General features: G+C 41.5%; 1 protein-coding gene across 10 annotated transcripts in view; it reads left to right on the plus strand.

Moving 5' to 3' along the window:
• The window catches only part of ptprea (protein tyrosine phosphatase receptor type Ea), a 276,393-nt gene that overhangs the window by 212,420 nt on the left and 44,317 nt on the right, over nucleotides 1–19,656 (plus strand). For 5 of the 10 annotated variants that reach the window (XM_087998959.1, XM_087998963.1, XM_087998960.1 and 2 more), the window contains 4 exons: nucleotides 68–140; nucleotides 2,723–2,796; nucleotides 12,393–12,532; nucleotides 18,057–18,144. In XM_087998959.1, coding sequence (XP_087855085.1) covers nucleotides 68–140; nucleotides 2,723–2,796; nucleotides 12,393–12,532; nucleotides 18,057–18,144 — 375 coding nt within the window. Of the gene's footprint in view, nucleotides 1–67; nucleotides 141–2,102; nucleotides 2,208–2,722; nucleotides 2,797–12,392; nucleotides 12,533–18,056; nucleotides 18,145–19,656 lie in introns of those variants that run through there. The other 5 variants (XM_087998962.1, XM_087998967.1, XM_087998965.1 and 2 more) reach the window with 5 other exon arrangements.

Here is a 19,656-nt window from a genome sequence, read left to right on the forward strand (position 1 = left end):
AAAAAGAAGTGCATAATTTAAATGCATCTGTGTTCCTTTTCAAAATTATTTTCTCTACTTTATACAGATGTGTATATTCCTGTATATGTAATTGTGCCACTGGCGATTGTGACTTTAATTGCCGTTGTTCTTTATTTAAGGTAAGATTTCAGACATTTTTTTTTTAAAAAAAAATATCTATAATTGATAACAATATGTTCCTGACAAGAAATTTGTAGCGTTTTACAACATTATAACAAATTTTGTGCATGATCTAAATGTAACATGACTTGTGAAGTGCCTCAAGGAAGCATCCCTAGTAAAGCATTAACTAGTTGCTTCTGAGATTTATGAAGTGCACAGTGAAAGCAATTTGCTCAGTGTTCTACAAATCATTTTCTAATAGCTCTGCCATAGTGACAAAAGAGTTTAATACTTCTGTCTATGTCATCAGGCATTCTTCAACCAAATAAAAACCCAAGGAACTTATCTAAATCAGTGAACAGTTCCTTTAAAATTATCAGAAAATTAAATCATTCTCAATTTCCTCTGTAATACAAAAGCAAAATACGGTGTAAGTTGGTAATCTTAAATTAAATTAGAAAGTACAGGAAATATCAATCAGGCAGTGTCTGAAAGAGAGAGTGTAGTAGAGTTCAGTGTTTCAAGGTAATGATCATTTTTCAGAAGGAAAGGGCATCAATTTGAAAAGTTAAAATAGAACTTTAGTATTTAGTTTGAGGATTCAATGGAAGTCAAGTGGATGACAGCTGGGCTTCTACTTCAATTTTACCAGAAACAGCTTCTTCGTGAACTGCCATTGGATTGGCTGCAAGGCCCAATCAGAGACCTAGTAGTTCCACACTTCCATCAGGAGTGGATGTCACTGCATTGTTTCTGGGATGTGGGTGTCCCGTGTAAGGCCAGCATTTGCTGGCCATCCATAATTGCCGTTGATCCAAGTTGCTCACTCAGCCAATTCAGATGGACGTTAAGAATCAAGCATAACACTGCAGGTCTGGAGTCACATGTAGGCCAGGAAGGGTGAGGATGGCAAAGTTCAAAATTCCTGAAGGGCATTAGCGAACCTAATGGGTTTTTCATGCTAACTGGTTGCCACTGCTCAGACTGGCTTTCAATTTGACCTTTATTCTGCCTAACCAATGCTGGTGTCTATCACTGAGGGAACGAGAACCAAAAGATGGCAGGGACCAAGGTAATGATATTTGTTACAGAATAACAGCAGAGTTTTCAATAAAGAGTCAGAAGCTCTCAGATTGTAGAGTGTTGAAGGCCATTGAGGAAAGTATTGGAATAGTTGAATCTGGGGTCAACAAAAGGCTGGACCGAACATTCAGCAGCATTTGGCTGATGTGGGATATTTTAATTAACAGTTCCAATCCATTTTCATTTCTGCAAATAAACAGTGCCAGCCTCTCTTTCACCACCTCATGCAGCACTATTTCAACTTCAGAAATAAAGCTGTTGTGTTGATCTTAAAAAAATTAATGTGAATTCATATTGTCTTTTCTTTAACTTCTTGAGAGCTTCTGTGCCTCTTCAACATAAAGCCTGTCAATGATCCTATCCCTAATTCCCCACTCACTCTCTAGCTTACCATTTTCCCCTCTAGTTGCCTGCATTTCTTTATACTTCACCTGAATGTCAATTCTGTCATTCCTCCCACAGTGGTTACCATCATCCATGTATATAAACCTACACCTATAAATTGCAACCATTTTGATAATGAGTTGACCACGGAAATGTACAACTGATCAAAGCACTGCTTAGAACTGCATCCAGATCAGAGCATCTAGACCACAGCCTCACTGATAGCATGCATGCATTGCATAGTGAAGGGTTTTTAAATTTTCATGGTGACATAATGCACTTGTACATCTTTTCCACAATCCCATTGTTGCTGAAAGATTCCTTGTGCACTGCAATTTTTTATGTTTGCATCCAAATATTTGAAACAATCCTCTACAGTAAGGAACCATCTTTATTTAACAAACTCAAATCAAAGAAAGGATCAAAACCTCCACTAGTCAATAGGTGGAGCAACTCTTATTTAAAGCCACACAGGAAGACAGCTTAGAGTAGGAAATGCAAGTACTGCCCAACCCACCAATTCAAATGTTGATGCTGCTGATAAGGGTTCAGGAGAGCGCTTTGAGAGAGGCTGGAAGAATCTAACTTTTACAACATCGAGAAGGCAGAAGTATTTTGTATGTAACATAGCAGACATCCAGGCTGGGTCTTGCTTCTTTCACAACACTTCCTTCAGTGTTAACATAAAGGAGTTCCAAGCTTACTTGTGCTGACTTGCTTCGTATCTCAACTAAATTACTCATTTCCTTTTCTTCAGGTTCAAGTCATATCGGCCTAACGGCCACATTTCTAACTTGCTTTCTTATGCGTGCATCCTAAAACAACAGATTATTTCTCTGAAGCTGTTGTTATCTATTTATAAGTCAGTTACGCAATTTGCTTTTACTAACTTCCTAGAAGGTACTTTTGCTCAGATTTTTGCTTTAAAATCATGTCATAACATGAATATTCTATACCTTGCTGCTATATCTTAAGGTTTCACTATTTTAACTGTGTGAATTTAAAGAATGTACTGCAAAAAAAATTCTTAAATTCTGCTTCAAAGTAAGTGCTTTATGTGAGAATAAGAAACATGCCAGTCGTCAGGGATTTATGACTTGCACACGTGCTTATATTTTATGTATATCTTAAGATTAAGGAAAAGAAAAAAGGACGTTGTCATTGGGGGAGAGAAGAAGATTCCGAATGGTATTTTAGAAGAACAAGGTAATTTGAGTTTGTTTGTGCTAGAATTCTGAAATAGCAACTGGAAATGCTGCAAATACTCCACAGCTTATCAGCATCCGAACAAAAAGTGATCGGTTCATGTTTAGAAAGAGGCCTCTTGCTGCAATTGAAAATTCTCCCTTCAGCTCTAACCAAAATGGTACCCTTTTTAATATCTACACATAAAGTTATGTGCCTGCTAATGTGCTGTTTTTACCAGTTTTTAAAAATTATTTGTGTGCGTTTGCATGTGAGATCTGATCTGAATAGTGGTTGAAAACTGAATTGAAAACATATAACACAGGTATACAAAACAATTTGAATTACACATAACTGAGCTTATATAGGTTATTTTGAGCATGGCTTGTGAACTGTAAAACCACAGGTATGTGGCTTATGATCATATTCAACAACTATCCACGCAGTTCCTGGTGCTACAGGCTAATTGAATAAACGACGTGAATCAGAGGCAAATTATGTATTTACATATGAATTTCATTGCTTTGTGCATTGCATTTGGTTTCAAAATGCATGTCTGAAAAATTTAAAAATTCGTGACTCTCGATTCATGACTTTTAATTGCTTCATGCAAGAAAAGATGATATTATACATTGTGATCCAGGTATTAACTTGGCCGTACAAATCTATATTTTCTAATTTTTCCCAACGTGATTAATGCAAAATTGCTTGTAGCAGACTCTTAGTAATCATTATATTTCATATAATAGATGTCAGTGAATATACTGTATAAATGTGGCCTGGATCATCTTAGCACTCTATTACACACTTTATAGACTTGTGACAAAAATTAAACCTTTCAGAGAAAAAGATGATGAAATCATCATATCTATAATAATGAAATCTTTCCTTTTACTTCCTTGTTCTGTCTCTTGGGGAAGATCATAAAAGTCTAATTTCCACTACCAAGCTTAGATTCGTTCTTTATGCTCTTTTGATGGCAAAATTAACTATCTCACTAAATTAGGAATTCTGTTAAGATCCTGCTCTTACAGTTATGGTTGTAATATTAATTAGATGTTGCTAAGGATGAGCTCTGAAATCATTTCGACCTGATTTTGACCTCCCTGATTGTTCCTGAATTTTCGATGTTTTGATCTATTCAGACAGCACGTATAGTCAGATGAAATAATGCAGCAGCAGCATTTTTTATTTCTCCTCTTGATGTTCACATTCAGTTAACACGCTTCCTATGTATTTGCCCAGCTAGACAATCAGTGACTGCACCCATGGTACACTCTAGTCACTCTGAGGGAGATAAGTGTATACATCTTGGGACGTAACCTGCTTGACCCCAAGTCTCTGCTTTCCTCCTCCTCCCACAGCCGAGCACAAACTGTGAGCTGTGATGTGAGGATCCACACTGTAGGTTGAAGTGCCAGCACAGCATGCTGACATGTCGACATCAGCAGAATAATTTCCTAAGAATCCATTTACACAGACTCATTTGTGTTTTTGCACAAATTGACGCACTAAAGTATGGTATGAAGTATAGACCATTAGTAGGTCCAAGAGAAAGAAGATGGATTGTTGCTAAAACAATTGCAATCTAGTTAGTTAAACAATAATCAGACCGCTTACAGCTAAAGGTTTTGTTTCTTTGTATCTTTAGTTCATCTGAATTTCTTGCATGGTGAAATGGGACTGTAGTGTTCACACTATATGTGTCATATCATGAATTTGTTCAAATGTTGCCATCTCTGGCGAGGATGGGCAGCATGATGGGTCAGTAGTTAGCACCATTGCCTCACAGCACGAGGGACCCAGGTTCAATTCCACCCTCATGTGACTGTGTGGGATTTGCAATTCTCCCTGTGTCTGCATGGGTTTACGCCAGTTTCCTCCCACAGTCCAAAGATGTTCGTGTTGGGTGGATTGGCCATGCTAAATTGCCCATTGTGTCCAGAGATATACAGGCTAGGTGGAATAGCCATGGGAAATGCAGGGTTGCAGAGATAGGTTAGGTGGTGTCTGGGTGGGATGTTCATCAGAGGATCGCTATGGGCTGAATGGCCTGCTTCCATAGTGTAGGGAGTCTATGATTCTACATAATTGCATGAATGTAGGTCACTCTGATACCTGACAACATTGGCAGCCTTCCTGCTTGGCAGGTGTTTTGTATATAGTTCTGTTTGTGTAGTAAGCACTACCCACTGTGATGTTGTTACAGAGATTTAGGCAGAGTAAAGAAGGAGCTGATTGGAGACACATCTGAGGCTAGTGTGTTCCTGATTATATACTAATGTAGTCATATCCATGTTATCTATAGATAGCTGCAGAAGCGCAATAAACATACTGTTGTTTATTGCATTTCTTCCAGTGTGCAGCCATGATGTGTCAGTGGTGGGACCTGTCACAGCTCAGTGAGCAACACTGATCAGCACTGTATCTAATTGATGCTAACTTAGAGATATTAGACTTCATGATTTCAGAAAAAAAAGGAATAAAACATGCTCATGACCCAAAGGACTTCAGAACAAACAATTACCACTGATTGCTGATGACAGTGAACCCCACAAACCTTGTAACAAGGAAGAATATTTCAGAGAAAGAGACCAAAAACATGTCAGAACTGACAGAAGCTGCATTGGGAAACAAGCAATCTGCATATTTGGGGCAATAGAACAGTAGCATCATGCAGGATGAACCTGTGGAAGCAGTACTGACTCCAATTTGACTCAGTGAGCCAACCAGACATGGAGGATTGCATGAGTGAAAATCAGAGAAAGTTCTAGCTCTGATTTAATGTTGATAGCATGATGCATGGATACCACGATCCAGGACTGGAAACAAAATCAAACTTAGAAGGCCATGAGACAGATCTCATAAGAGACAGCTTCATTCGGACACCCACTGAAGATATTACCTAGTATGGTGATGAAACGTCTGAAAATGAACCTTTCAGCTCAGCAATCAGACCTACATCCAGAACCTCAACCTGAACTACAAATATTCTCAAAGCTCAATATAGAACTCATATTTTGAGAGTGGCGAGTTAGAAAAATTGCAAATGTAAGTATAAGGAAATATACAATTTTTGCCAGACACAAATATTTGGGGGAGACCAGGGGAGCACAGCAAAAGTGTTACTGAGGCTCTGAAGCACAGGAAAACCTCTTGTCAGTAAGCACTGACAAACCACCATATTGTAGCATAAAAATCCTTTTTAAAAAACGACAGAATGCTTGATCACATTTGGAAGGTACGGCATCAAAAATAGTGTCATCAGGAAAATTTAATTTCTGCAATGGGACAAATAGAAGAGAAATTGGACACCCTGGAGAATACAATTCATGAGGTATAAATAACTTCTAAACTCGATCGTAAGGCAGAAGCTGAGCAAGTAAATAAACATCTCAGCATAGTTGGGAGTGCAGCAGATTATGTTAATGGGTAAAAGTGAAAGGTTAAAAAAATTAAGTGAATTGAAAGCCTTTGACAGCTATTTCAACTTCAGTTCTTGAAAGGGCAAGCTGGAACATACAGGTGAATCTAATGGAGAAGTGTGACAACAGTGACTTAAGTCAGAATTCATAAGAGGCGGAAACATTGTAGGTATTATGAATGAGTCTTTGTCAGATCATTGCTATTCAAAGGAGACCAAATTCGAGAGAATGCAGAGTGAAGCAAAGGTTCAGAAGCAAAACAAATCTCTCCTAAAAGGAGAAGACAAAATCTGGCATAGAAGCTTGGTGGAATTAATTCATTTTCTGAGGGACAGAACGTCATAAAAGAGACTAGATAAGCCAATGCAGCAGGTAAAACAGCTAGCAGACATATCTGCATTATCTAACACTGGAGCAATGAAGCCTCACATGTGCAAACAGTGCACACTTTTTGAAATCAAAAGCTTTTAATTAATCAAGTAGGTCACTTTCAGAATATATGCCTAAGTAGATCACCTCCACAAAAAAAAATTAGTTAAAGAGCATACCCAGACAAAGGAATGTGTAAAATAGAATGGTGTTTAGTCAAAAACAAATCCAAAGTTTTCTTAGTGGAAATTTAGACCAAACATCTTGGCATGCTGTCAATAATTTTCTAGATTTGGAGATGCTGGTGTTGGACTGGGGTATACAAAGTTAAAAATCACACAACACCAGGTTATAGTCCAACAGGTTTAATTGGAAGCACACTAGCTTTTGGAGCGTCGCTCCTTCATCAGGTGGTAGTGGAGGGCTCAATCCTAACACACAGAATTTATAGCAAACATTTACAGTGTGATGTAACTGAAATTATACATTGAAAAATTGATTGTCTGCTAAGCCTTTCATCTGTTAGAATACCATGATAGTTTCACTTCTTTCATGTGTAAATCACAAAACATTTTTTAAAAAGTTGCATTCTCGGGTTAGCTGTTAACAATGGTGATAGCTAGACAATATGTTGAAGGTGTTAGCCCCCTGTGTTTTCTGTCTATGCCATGATGTTTAGATTGATTCTAATCTAAAAAGTGGGATAACAGAGTTCTACGTAAATTCATGCAGTTTTTGAGCAAAGTACAATGTAACCCTGCAAGTACAAATTCACCCCACAAAATATATGTGTGCATGTGGGTCTTTGTCTGTCTGTGTATGTGTGTCTGTCTGGGTTGGGGGTTGTGAGTGTATGTGTGTGTGTGTGTGTGTAGTGAGTGCAGAGTGTCTTAAGTCTGCGAGGGGGTGTATGTGTCAGTATGTGTGTGTGTGTGTGTGTGGTGCAATGGTGGTCACCTGTAATGTGACATGAACCCAAGGTCCCGGTTGAGACCCTCTCTATGGGTACAGAACTTAGCTATCAACCTCTGCTCGGCCACTTTTCTCTGCTGCCTGTCCCAAAGTCCACCTTGGAGGATGGTCACCCGAAGGTCCGAGGTCAAATGTCCTGGACCACTGAAGGCATCTTGAAACCTATTGTACAGGGAATCTCCAGCTTCTGTCGTGACACTACGGACTTCTTACAGAAACTCAGCACCCACGGACCAGTCGAACCGGGAACACTCCTCGTCACAATGGACATTTCCGCACTCTACACCAGCATCCCCCACAATGATGGCATCGCAGCAACAGCCTCGGTACTCAACACCAACAACTGGCAGTCTCCAAACACTATCCTACAACTCATCCGCTTTATCCTTGATCACAATGTCTTCATTTTTGACAACCAGTTATTCATCTAGACACACTGAACAGCCATGGGGACCAAATTTGCACTCCAATATGCCAACATTTTTATGCACAGGTTCGATCAAGACTTCTTCTCTACGCAGGATCTCCAACCAACATTATACACCAGGTACATTAACGACATTTTCTTCCTCTGGACCCATGGCGAGGAGTCACTGATAAAACTACACAGTGACATCAACAAGTTTCATCCCACCATCAAACTCACCATGGACTACTCTCGACTATCTGTCTCGTTCTTGGACACATGCATTTCCATCAAGGATGGACACCTCAGCACCACACTCTACCACAAACCCACAGACAACCTCACAATGCTACACTTCTCCAGCTTCCACCCAAAACATATTAAAACAGCCATCCCCTAAGGACAGGCCCTAGGCATACACCGGATCTGCTCAGATGAGGAGGAACGTGGCGGACACCTGGAAGTACTCAGGGATGCGCTCACAAGAACAGTGTACGATGCTCAACTCATCGACCGCCAGTTCTGACGTGCCACAGCAAGGAACCGTAATGACCTCCTCAGGAGACAGACATGTGCTGCAACCGACAGGTTACTCTTCGTTGTTCAGTATTTCCCAGGAGCTGAAAAATTACGCCATGTTCTTCGTGACCTGCAACACATTATCAATGAGGATGAGCACCTCACAAACACCTTCACTGCACCTCCACTACTTGCCTTTAAACAACCACTAAACCTCAAACAGATCGTTGTTCGTAGCAAGCTGCTTGGCTCTCAGGACAGCACCATACAACCCTGTCACGGTAGGCGCTGCAAGATTTGTCAGAGTGTGAACATGGATACCACCTGTATGCATGGGGACACCTCCCACCTTGTACATGGCAGGTACTCATGTGACTCAGCCAACGTTGTCTATCTTATACGTTGCAGGCAAGGATGCCCAGAGGCGTGGTACTTTGGGGAAACCGAGCAAAGGCTATGACAACGGATGAATGGGCACAGCACAACAATCAACAGACAGGAGGGTTCCCTCCCAGTTGGGGAACACTTCAGTGGTCCAGGACATTTGACCTCGGACCTTCGTGTGACCATCTTTCAAGATGGACTTCGGGACAGGCAGCAGAGAAAAGTGGCCGAGCAGAGGCTGTTAGCTAAGTTCTGTACCCATAGGGAGGACCTCAACCAGGTTCATGTCACATTACAGGTGACCACCATTGCACTATACACACACAGATACTCCTACACACACACACAGGCACTCCTATACACACGGACACACATACACACAGACGCCCACACACACACCCTTACAGACACACACACTCCCACACTCACACATGCACCCCCTCACAGACTTAAGACACTCTGAATTTGCTACACACACACACACACATACACTTTCTCACACTCACAACCCCCAACCCAGACAGACAGACGCACACACACACACATATATATTTTGTGGGGTGAATTTGTACTTGCAATGTTACATTGTACTTCGCTCAAAAACTGTATGCATTCATGTAGAACTCTGAGCTCAAAGAAATATCATAATATTGTCACATAGGGAGGTTTAGCCGACCAAAACACTGCTTACAACTTACAGAATCTCAACTACATGATCTGGGGCATTACACTTATATGTTAAAGGTATTCTTCAACATAGGCATTGCCAAATATGGGAAAATCTTTGTTCTTCACAACCAAACAGTCTCTGTCCTGAATGGGACGGTGTGAATTGATCTTAAACCTGTTCAAAAGGTGGAAGAGGTTAATCAACAAAATGCAAGGTAAACTGATAGAGAATTTTGTAGGACTCCATAAGCTTAAAGCAAGATCTCTTGGTTTTAGTTACTGAAGTAACTCCACAGAGGCTGGTATCCCATCACCAAGTCACCCTTTATTTACCTGCACATAGTACTTAACACTGGTCCGGCTCTCAGAGTGAACAGGATGTCTGACACTCCTGTTCTTATCTGTCAGCCAGGGGTCCCTGATTGGACCAGGTGAACAGCCACTATCAGAAAACTTATATTCTATGATATCCCCCTTGCTGACCTCATTACAATCGCTACAGTTATGTTGGAATAAAAGATTTGTTTCATACTATGTATAAGATGGAAAGCAGTAATTATAGTGGTTTGACTGGAATGTTTTCTACTGAATTTAAAACTGAATAAGGTTCAGATTCCAAGTGCAATAAAGTTTGAGAAGAAGTACAAGCAAAGAGGTAGCCACCAAACTATCTACATGTCTTGAGAAGGTTATATAGTTTCAAGACAGACAACAGAACCATCTGTAACTGAATTGAGTCACCTTGCAACACATCACAGTGAACAGCTATCTACTCCAAATTCAAATCTGCCGTTAGGGGTGATTAAGAAGGAACAAGGTTAAGCAAAATGTCTGACATTTCAACTTTCAGAGATAAAACCCCAACAGCAAGAAGGGTTATCACATCTAACAAGAATGAATCCCCAAATAACAGAATTGAGGAAATGAACAAGCTGGTCTCACCAGTAATTCAAATGTTGACAGGGAAGATGAAAGCCCTAAATATTCATGAACATAAAATTTTGATTTTGCTTACTTCAACACAAAACCAAATACGGAATAAGAAAAAAATTTCACTGAAAGAAATTGAAGAAGTTGTAAATACATAGAAGAGATAAACATTGTGTCAAGATCTAAAATGCTGCAAAGGAAAGAATTACTTGCTTGCTATACTTGCTGTTGGGGTTTTTTCTCTGAAAGTCGAAACGTCAGACAAGGTCGAAACCTTGTCCCTACTTAATCACCCCTAAAGGCAGATTTGAATTTGGAGTAGATAGCTGTTCACTGTGATGTGTTGCAAGGTGACTCAATTCAGTTACAGATAGTTCTGTTGTCAGGGGGCGCACTGACAGCTGTACTTCCCTGAAATCCTCCATAAAAGATGTACAAAACGTTTAAGACCCTCCAGTTCGAGAGACAGCTACAGACCTCAGACAATCAGGAAAGCAATCCAAGCCGAACATCTTCTACCCAATCAACAGCCACTCTGCTAAGCTGAGGGGTGACCTTTTCAAGGTTGTAAAATCTCAAGGGGATAAAGATAAAGTGAATGGCAGGTGTCTTTTCCATAGAGTGGAAGATTTCAAGACTGGGGGGCATACTTTAAGGTGAGAGGAGAAAGTTTTTTAAAAAGAGCATGAGGCACAACCTTTTTTACACTGAGTGGTTTGTGTATGGAATGAGCTTCCAGAAGAAGTACTTGATGCAAATACAAATACAATGTTTCAAAGATACTTGGATAAGTACATGTTTGGAGGGATATGGGCCAAGAGCAGGCAAGTGGGACTAGTTTAGTTTGGGATTATGGTTGGACCAAAGGGTCTGTTTCCCTGTGATTCTAAATCCAAAATGAACACATTTGGGGAGAAAAGTAAAACCTCCAGATCTTTATTTGCAAATTCAAAGAGCTCACGGGAGATAGATTAGTGGTAAATACAAACACGTAAACAAATCTTTGACAATATGATCATTATGAGGGAAAAAGACTTGGGAGTGTAGAGGAGAGATGTTTTAATAGGGTCTGAAGGGGTTAGTACTTGATTGAATACAGTAAGCATTATTTACTGTGATGATGTCATAAGACTTAGTCAGAGTAAACTAAGAGCTGATGAAGGAACCAAGCTAAGATGAGCATGCTCTTAAGTCTTTGTTGTAAAGTAGATCATAGTCAGGACCTCTGTAAATCATTGCAGTGATGCAATAAACTTTATAATGTTTATTCAACATAGCTCTTATGGTTAGACCAGAAAGGGGCTATCTATATCCACATTATACCTCATCAGGCTGGAAGGACCCTCCACACACAACAATGAGATGGCGAGCTTTGCTGGCAAATTGATTGTGGAGGACTTTAACTACTGAGTGTGGGCACCCAAAACCAATGCAAGGATCCTTTCCAACAGCAATACCATTGGTATGATCTGAAGCAAGATTTTCCTTTTGTTTCCGACAAATAATAGGTACAAGGTACCAAAGTGGAAACTTGGTACAAACAGAACACTAATCTGAAACCATCTAATCTGTATGACTCATTGTCACACCCAACGGTTACTGTATTTTACCTGGAGTACAAAAATTGGGTGATAGATATAGATATTTTTCTGATTTTAGTATCCACTGGAAAACATTGCTCATCAGCAGTTCGTTTTGAACTGTTATATTAAATGATGCAAAAAGCAAATGCAGTGTGCATTTAAGTTTATATGGTGTACTCTTGGAGGAGCACAAAAGCAACTTTTTTTTAAAATGCCTTTGCGTTATACATTCTTGTCTTCATCATTTATTCTGCTCCTGCTTATGATCAACTGCACGTATAATATTATATAGTAATGCACCAATATCTTTCACTGTTGTTTGATGGTTTTTAATTAACTCTTAAACAATTTCTGATCAAGCAGAGCAACAGACAGTGATGTTACTCAACAGATCTCCCACAGTTTCAAAGAGGTATCCTCCCATTCCATTAGAAGCTCTGGAACATGAAGTCCAGAAACGCTCAGCTGATGATGGCAAACTATTTCGGGAGGAATTCAATGTAAGTTTGGAGCATGTTTCATGTGATTCTATGGAAAAATAAAGGAACTGCAAACTTTGAGAGCCTTAATGCTGTTCTGGAATGCAGTTAAGCATAAAGGAAACCTTTATCTTTGCAAAAGTTATTTCCTTAGTTGGCAGGAAGCTTGATAAGTTTCTTAAAGTTGATCTACCACCCAGAATAATATTTTTATTGTGTGTAGATGGACTGAACAGTTTAATTACTTTTAAATGTAGTGAAATATAGTTCTGCAACATAATGTTTACAAGAACAATTTTCATGGTAACAGTATATTGAACTGATGCACTAAAGTCCCATCATGAACTGAATAATGTGAGTTGGCAGTCTGTTTCATGTGTTGACACTAACTGATGTTAAGAGAGTTCTCCGCAGGCAAGGAATGAATTTAATTGAATGAACGTTGACCATTCGCACGTCTCTAAATAGACAACTGTATACAAAATCAGGAAACCAATGTAGCTTGAAGAAGTTATGAAGACTATCGTCAAAACAACACACTCAATTTTATAAGAAAAAACATTAAATAAACAGTTTGTCTCCCCAAAGTTTCTGACCCATATACTAGCGTGAGAGACAAGAGCCTAAACATTGTACAAGGTTCTTTTATCTGGGCATTGAATAGACAGAGGATACTGGAACAAGGGTGGGAATGCAGACCTCAAAGCCACCCAGCCAACAGAAATAGCCGAGGCCTGATGGGCAACTAACTCTCTCAAGAAGAAGCTAAGGCCCCCTTTACCTTGATTTATGCCCACTGACCTGGCAAGATTCCAGAAAAGACAGTATATTGCTGGAAAAGCACAGCAGGTCAGGCAGCATCTAAGGAGCAAGAAAATCGACATTTCGGGCCAGAGCCCTTCATCAGGAATGAGGCTGGGAGCCTTGGGGATGGAGAGATAAATGGAAGGGGGATGGGGCTGGGGAAAAGGTAGCTGAGACTGCAGTAGGTGGATGGAGGTGGGGATAAAGGTGATAGATTGGAGAGGAGGGTGAAGCGGATAGGTCAGAAGGAAAATTGACAGGTGGGACAGGTCATGAGGGCGGTGCTGAGCTGACAGGTTGGAAGTGAGATAAGGTGGGGGAAGGAGAAATGAGGAAACTGGTGAAGTCCACATTGATGTCCTGAGGTTGATGTAAGGTGTTCTTCCTCCAGTTGGGTGCTGAGGGAGTAGTGATGGAGGAGGCCCAGGACCTGCATGTCATTGGCAGAGTGGGAGAGGGAGTTGAAATGTTCGGCCACGGGGCGGTGGGGTGGGTTGGTTGGTTGGTTAGTGCGGGTGATCCGAAGATGTTCTCTAAAGCGTTCTGCGAGTAGTCGTCCAGTCTGCCTAATGTAGAGGAGACCGCATCGGGAGCAATGGATACAATAAATGACATGGGTGGAAGTGCAGGTGAAACTTTAGATGTGGAAGGCTCCTTTGGGGCCTTAGACTGAGGTAAGGGGGGAAGTGTGGGTGCAGGTTTTGCAATTCCTGTAGTGGCAGGGGAAGGTGCCAGGAGGGGAAAGTGGCTTGTTGAGGTGGGGGGGGGAGGATATGAACCTGACCAGGTGGTCGTGGAGGGATTGGTCTTTGTGGGAAGTGGATAGGGGTGAGGAGGGAAATATATCCCTAGTGATGGGATCATTTGTAGGTGATGGAAATGTCGGCGGATGATGCGATTTATGCGGAGGTTGGTGTGGTGGAAGGTGAGGACCGGAGGATAGTAAAAGCCTTTTTAGGTATGTGAAAGGCAAAAAAATGGTTCAGACTAAAATTGGGCCCTTGAAGACAGAAACAGGAGAATATATTACAGGGAACAAAGAAATGGCAGAAGAATTGAATTGGTACTTCAGATCTGTGTTCACTGGGAAAGACACAAGCAATCTCCCTGAGGTAACAGTGGCTGAAGGACCTGAACTGAAGGGAATTTATATTAGCCAGGAATTGGTATTGGAGAGACTGTTAGGTCTGAAGGTTGATAAGTCCCCGGGGCCTGATGGTCTACATCCCAGGGTACTGAAGGAGGTGGCTAGAGATATCGTGGATGCGTTGGTGATTATTTTCCAGAGTTCGATAGATTCGGGATCAGTTCCTGTGGATTGAAGGGTGGCTAATGTTGTACCACTTTTTAAGAAAGGTGGGAGAGAGAAAGCAGGAAATTATAGACCAGTTAGTCTGACCTCAGTGGTGGGAAAGATGCTGGAGTCTATTATAAAGGATGAAATTACGACACATCTGGATAGTAGTAACAGGATAGGTCAGAGTCAGCATGGATTTATGAAGGGGAAATCATGCTTGACTAATCTTCTGGAACCTTTTGAGGATGTAACTCTGAAGATGGACGAGGGAGATCCAGTAGATGTAGTGTACCTGAACTTTCAGAAAGCTTTTGATAAAGTCCCACATAGGAGGTTAGTGATCAAAATTAGGGCGTATGGTATTTGGGGCAAAGTACTAACTTGGATTGAAAGTTGGTTGGCTGATAGGAAACAAAGAGTAGTGATAAACGGCTCCATTTCGGAATGGCAGGCAGTGACCAGTGGGGTACTGCAGGGATCAGTGCTGGGACCTCAGCTTTTTACAATATATGTTAATAATATAGAAGATGGTATTAGTAATAACATTAGCAAATTTGCTGATGATACAAAGCTGGGTGGCAGGGTGAAATGTGAGGAGGATGTTAGGAGATTACAGGGTGACCTGGACAGGTTAGGTAAGTGGTCAGATGCATGGCAGATGCAGTTTAATGTGGATAAATGTATGGTTATCCTCTTTGGTGGCAAGAACAGGAAGGCAGATTACTACCTAAACGGAGTCAAGTTAGGTAAAGGGGCAATATAAAGAGATCTGGGTGTTCTTGTACACCAGTCAATGAAGGTAAGCATGCAGGTACAGCAGGTAGTGAAGAAGGCTAATGGCATGCTGGCCTTCATAACAAGAGGGATTGAGTATAGAAGCGAAGAGGTTCTTCTGCAGCTGTACAGGGCCCTGGTGAGACCACACCTGGAGTACTGTGTGCAGTTCTGCTCTCCAAATTTGAGGAAAGACATTCTAGCTATTGAGGGAGTGCAGTGTAGGTTCACGAGGTCAATTCCTGGAATGGCGGGACTACCTTACGCTGAAAGACTGGAGCGACTGGGCTTGAGTTTAGAAGACTGAGAGGGGATCTGATTGAGACATATAAGATTATTAAAGGATTGGACACTCTGGAGGCAGGAAACATGTTTCTGCTGATGGGTAAGTGCCGAACCAGAGGACACCGCTTAAAAATATGGGGTAGACCATTTAGGACAGAGATGAGGAGAACCTTCTTCACCCAGAGAGTGGTGGCTGTGTGGAATGCTCTCCCCCACAGGGCAGTGGAGGCCCAGTCTCTGGATTCATTTAAGAAAGAGCTCTCAAGGATAGGGGAATCAAGGGTTATGGAGATAAGGCAGGAACAGGATACTGATTAAGGATGATCAGCCATAATCATATTGAATGGTGGTGCAGGCTCGAAGGGCAGATGGCCTACTCCTGCACCTATTGTCTATTGTCCTTGTTGCAGTTGGAGGGGTGGGGTTTGAGGGGAGTTGCAGGATGTGGATGAGATGCGTTGGAGGGCATCTTCAACCATGTGGGAGGGAAAATTTCAGTCTTTAACCCCACCTCCCCATGGCCAAACATTTCAATTGCCCTTCCCACTATGCCGAGGACATGCAGGTCCTGGGTCTCCTCCATTGCCACTCCCTCACCACCCAACACCTGGAGGAAGAACGTCTTGTCTTCTGCCTTGGAACCCTTCAACCCCAGCGCAGCAATGTGGACTTTGCCAGTTTCCTCATTTCCCCTCCCCCCACCTTACCTCAGTTCCAACCTTTCAGCTCAGCACCACCCTCAAGACCTGTCCCACTGTCAATCTTCCTTCCCAGCTATCCGCTCCACCCTCCTCTCTGACCTATCACCTTTACCCCCACCTCCATCCACCTATTGCATTCTCAGCTACCTTCTCCCCAGCCCCACCCCCCTCCCATTTATCTCTCCACCCCCGAGACTCCCAGCCTCATTCCTGTTGAAGGGCTTCGGCCCAAACTGTTGATTCTCCTGCTCCTCGGATGCTGCCTGACCTGTGCTTTTCCAGCAACACACTCTCAACTCTGATCTCCAGTATCTGCAGACCTCGCTGTCTCCTAGAAGATTCCATTGAAGTATGTCACCAGTCTTTTGAATAAATCAGTCAAAAATATGTGACTTTAACAAACAAAATGGGAGGTTTGGGACCAATCCTCCTCTCTCATCTCATGCCTACTCTGGCCATGTACCTATTGCAAATCCGTGCCTAGGTCAACCCATTTGTGGCAGCCTGGAAAACCACAGCACAAATGTAAATTGCGCGAAACACAATATATTGGGTTTCAGTGACCTATTCTTCTGTTTAGTGTCTGAGACCTGAGCATTCTTGAGCTCCCACTGAAAGTAATTCAGAACGCATTAAATAAAAGAGATTAAGAGAGCAGATAACTTACCTTCTAGTTCCTTTTGAAGCAGTTTCTGGTAAAATTCGTCTGAAGACATTGTGACTGAAATACATAATGGACATTCACCATTTAGAACACCTGATGCCTAGATCGGGGAAGTATCATGCTACATGAATCCCTTATCGCCAACCCTCAACAACATGTCCTCTTTCCCCCGACACCAAAAAGAAGTATTCTTTACCGAGTGCACAATACCAGTGGGCTTGGGTTTAGCACTGTTTCTGTGGATAAGTTTTCAGCAAATTCAAATCTCACCCATGATTCATAGCTACAAAACCACGAGTGCAGCAATTCCCTTTACATATGTACATTGATGTTTATTACCCTGAAGCCCATGGAGCTGATGTTTATAGCTTGACTGTTCATTGTTTATTTACCTTGATTCATGAAAAATTTGAAACAATTAACTTCTTCATACAGGTGAATTCAAAAATCACAAATTTGGATCCTGGGGAATGTTAAAATGGCTGACAACCATGAGATTGCATCAAATTAGATTTTTGACCTGAGGCAGGTGGAAAAATGATGATTCTAAGTTTTCCAGGCAACCACAATGCCATTAATCGCTCGAAGAAAAGGGAGATTGCTTGTTGATAAAAATTTGCAAAACATCCCAAGTAGCAATCACAGATAAAATTTACTTTGTCAGCCACTATGGGGAGGTTAGATTAATCTTGGATCCCTGAAATTCTAGTGCTCTGTACAAATGCCTGCCTCTTTTCCTTGAAAGTGAGCTGATTCCAAAGGATTTCAGGTGGGATCATCATGATGAAACATGGCACAATACACCCCTCACACCTTAATGCTTGTTTATTTTTGCTGCTGTTAAATATTTTTGCTAAGTTCATCAATTTTGGTTCAGAACTGAACATAGAGAGAATAGTATTTGAATATTTTGCCACATTAAAAGTGGATGTGGTTTCTTGCTTTACCATTCCTTTGTATTAACATTCAGTAGTGTCACTCCACTATTCAAATAATCCTTGCCTGGTTTTCTATCTGCAGTCTCTGCCAATTGGAACGTTAGGATGCTGCGAATCAGCAAATAGAGAGGAGAACAAGGACAAAAATCGTTATCCCAACATCCTGCCAGGTAATGAAATCTCTTTAGAGTTCTCAGGTAAAGTTATATGCCCTTTTCCAGCCTGTATTATTTATTTGCAAGTTATATTTTCAAGGAATAGTTGTGCTTTTTGACAGCATTAGGCTCCGGTTTCCTCCCACAATCCAAAAATGTGCAGGTTAGGTGAATTGGCCATGCTAAATTGCCCATAGTGTTAGGTGAAGGGGTAAATGCAGGGGAATGGGTCTGGGTGGGTTGCGCTTCGGCGGGTCGGTGTGGACTTGTTGGGCCGAAGGGCCTGTTTCCACACTGTAAGTAATCTAATCTAATCTAAAAATAACATTTATACGTTTTTAAATTAGGGGCAGAGTACTGGCATGGATAGAGGATTGGCTGACTGGCAGAAGGCAGGGTGTGGGAATAAAGGGGTGTTTTTCAAGATGGCAGCCAGTGGTTAGTGGGGTTCCACACAAGTCAGTGTTGGGACCACAACTATTCATGTCATACATGAACAATCTGAACGAAGGAACTGAGCGCATTCTTGCTAAGTTTGCAGATGACACAAAGATTAGTGGAGGGTCAGGTAGTGTTGAGGAAGCTTGGAGGCTGCAGAAGGACTTGGACAGACTAGGACAGTGGGCAAAGAGGTAGCAGATGAAATACAGTGTGGGAAAAGGAGAGGTTATGCACTTTGATAGGAAGAATGGAGGCACAGACTATTTTCTAAATGGGGGAGGCTTCAGAAATCTGAAGCACAGATTGACTTGGGAACCCTCGTTCAGGATTCTCTTGAGGTTAACATGCAGGTTCAGTTGGCAGTTAGGAAAGCAAATACAATATAAGCATTCATTTCAAGAGGGCTAAAATAAAAGAGCAGAGCTATACTGCTGAGACTGTATAAGGCTCTGGTCAGACTGCATTTTGAATATTGTGAGCAGATCTAGGCCTCATATCTAAGAAAGAATGTGCTAGCATTGGAACAGTGTCCAGAGGATGTTAACGAGAATGATTCTCGTGATGAAGGATTTGACATATGAGGAGCAGTTGAGGATCCTGGGTGTCTCAATGGAGTTTAGCAGGATGAAAGGGATCTGATAGAACCTTACAGAATACTGAGAGGCCTGAATAGAGGGGACGTTGGGAAGGTGTTTCCAATAGTTGGAGAAATTAGGATCCGAGGACACCGCCTCAGATTGCAAGGACGACCCTTCAGAACTGAGATGTGAGAGAATTTTTTCAGCTACTACTTCAGGTAGCGAATCTGTGGAATTCATTGCTGCAGAAGGCTGTGAAGGGCAAATCATTGAGTGTATTTAAGACAGAGATAGATGGGTTCTTGATTCATAAGGGGCTCCAGGATTATGTGGAGAGGCAAGAGAATGGACTTGAGAAATATCGATAGAATGGTGTAGCAGACTCAGTGGGCCAAGTGGCCTAGATCTGCTCCTATATCTAGTGGTCTTTGGTCTTTTGGCCTAAATATTTTAAAGTACAAGCAGAAATAGTGGGTTATGATATGCTTTTGCTCGAATAATTAACAAG

Source organism: Chiloscyllium plagiosum, unplaced genomic scaffold (genome assembly GCF_037043375.1).
Source record: "Chiloscyllium plagiosum isolate Xiang-an unplaced genomic scaffold, Cpla_swu_hap1 HiC_scaffold_22, whole genome shotgun sequence".
In the NCBI taxonomy this organism is placed as follows: domain Eukaryota; kingdom Metazoa; phylum Chordata; class Chondrichthyes; order Orectolobiformes; family Hemiscylliidae; genus Chiloscyllium; species Chiloscyllium plagiosum.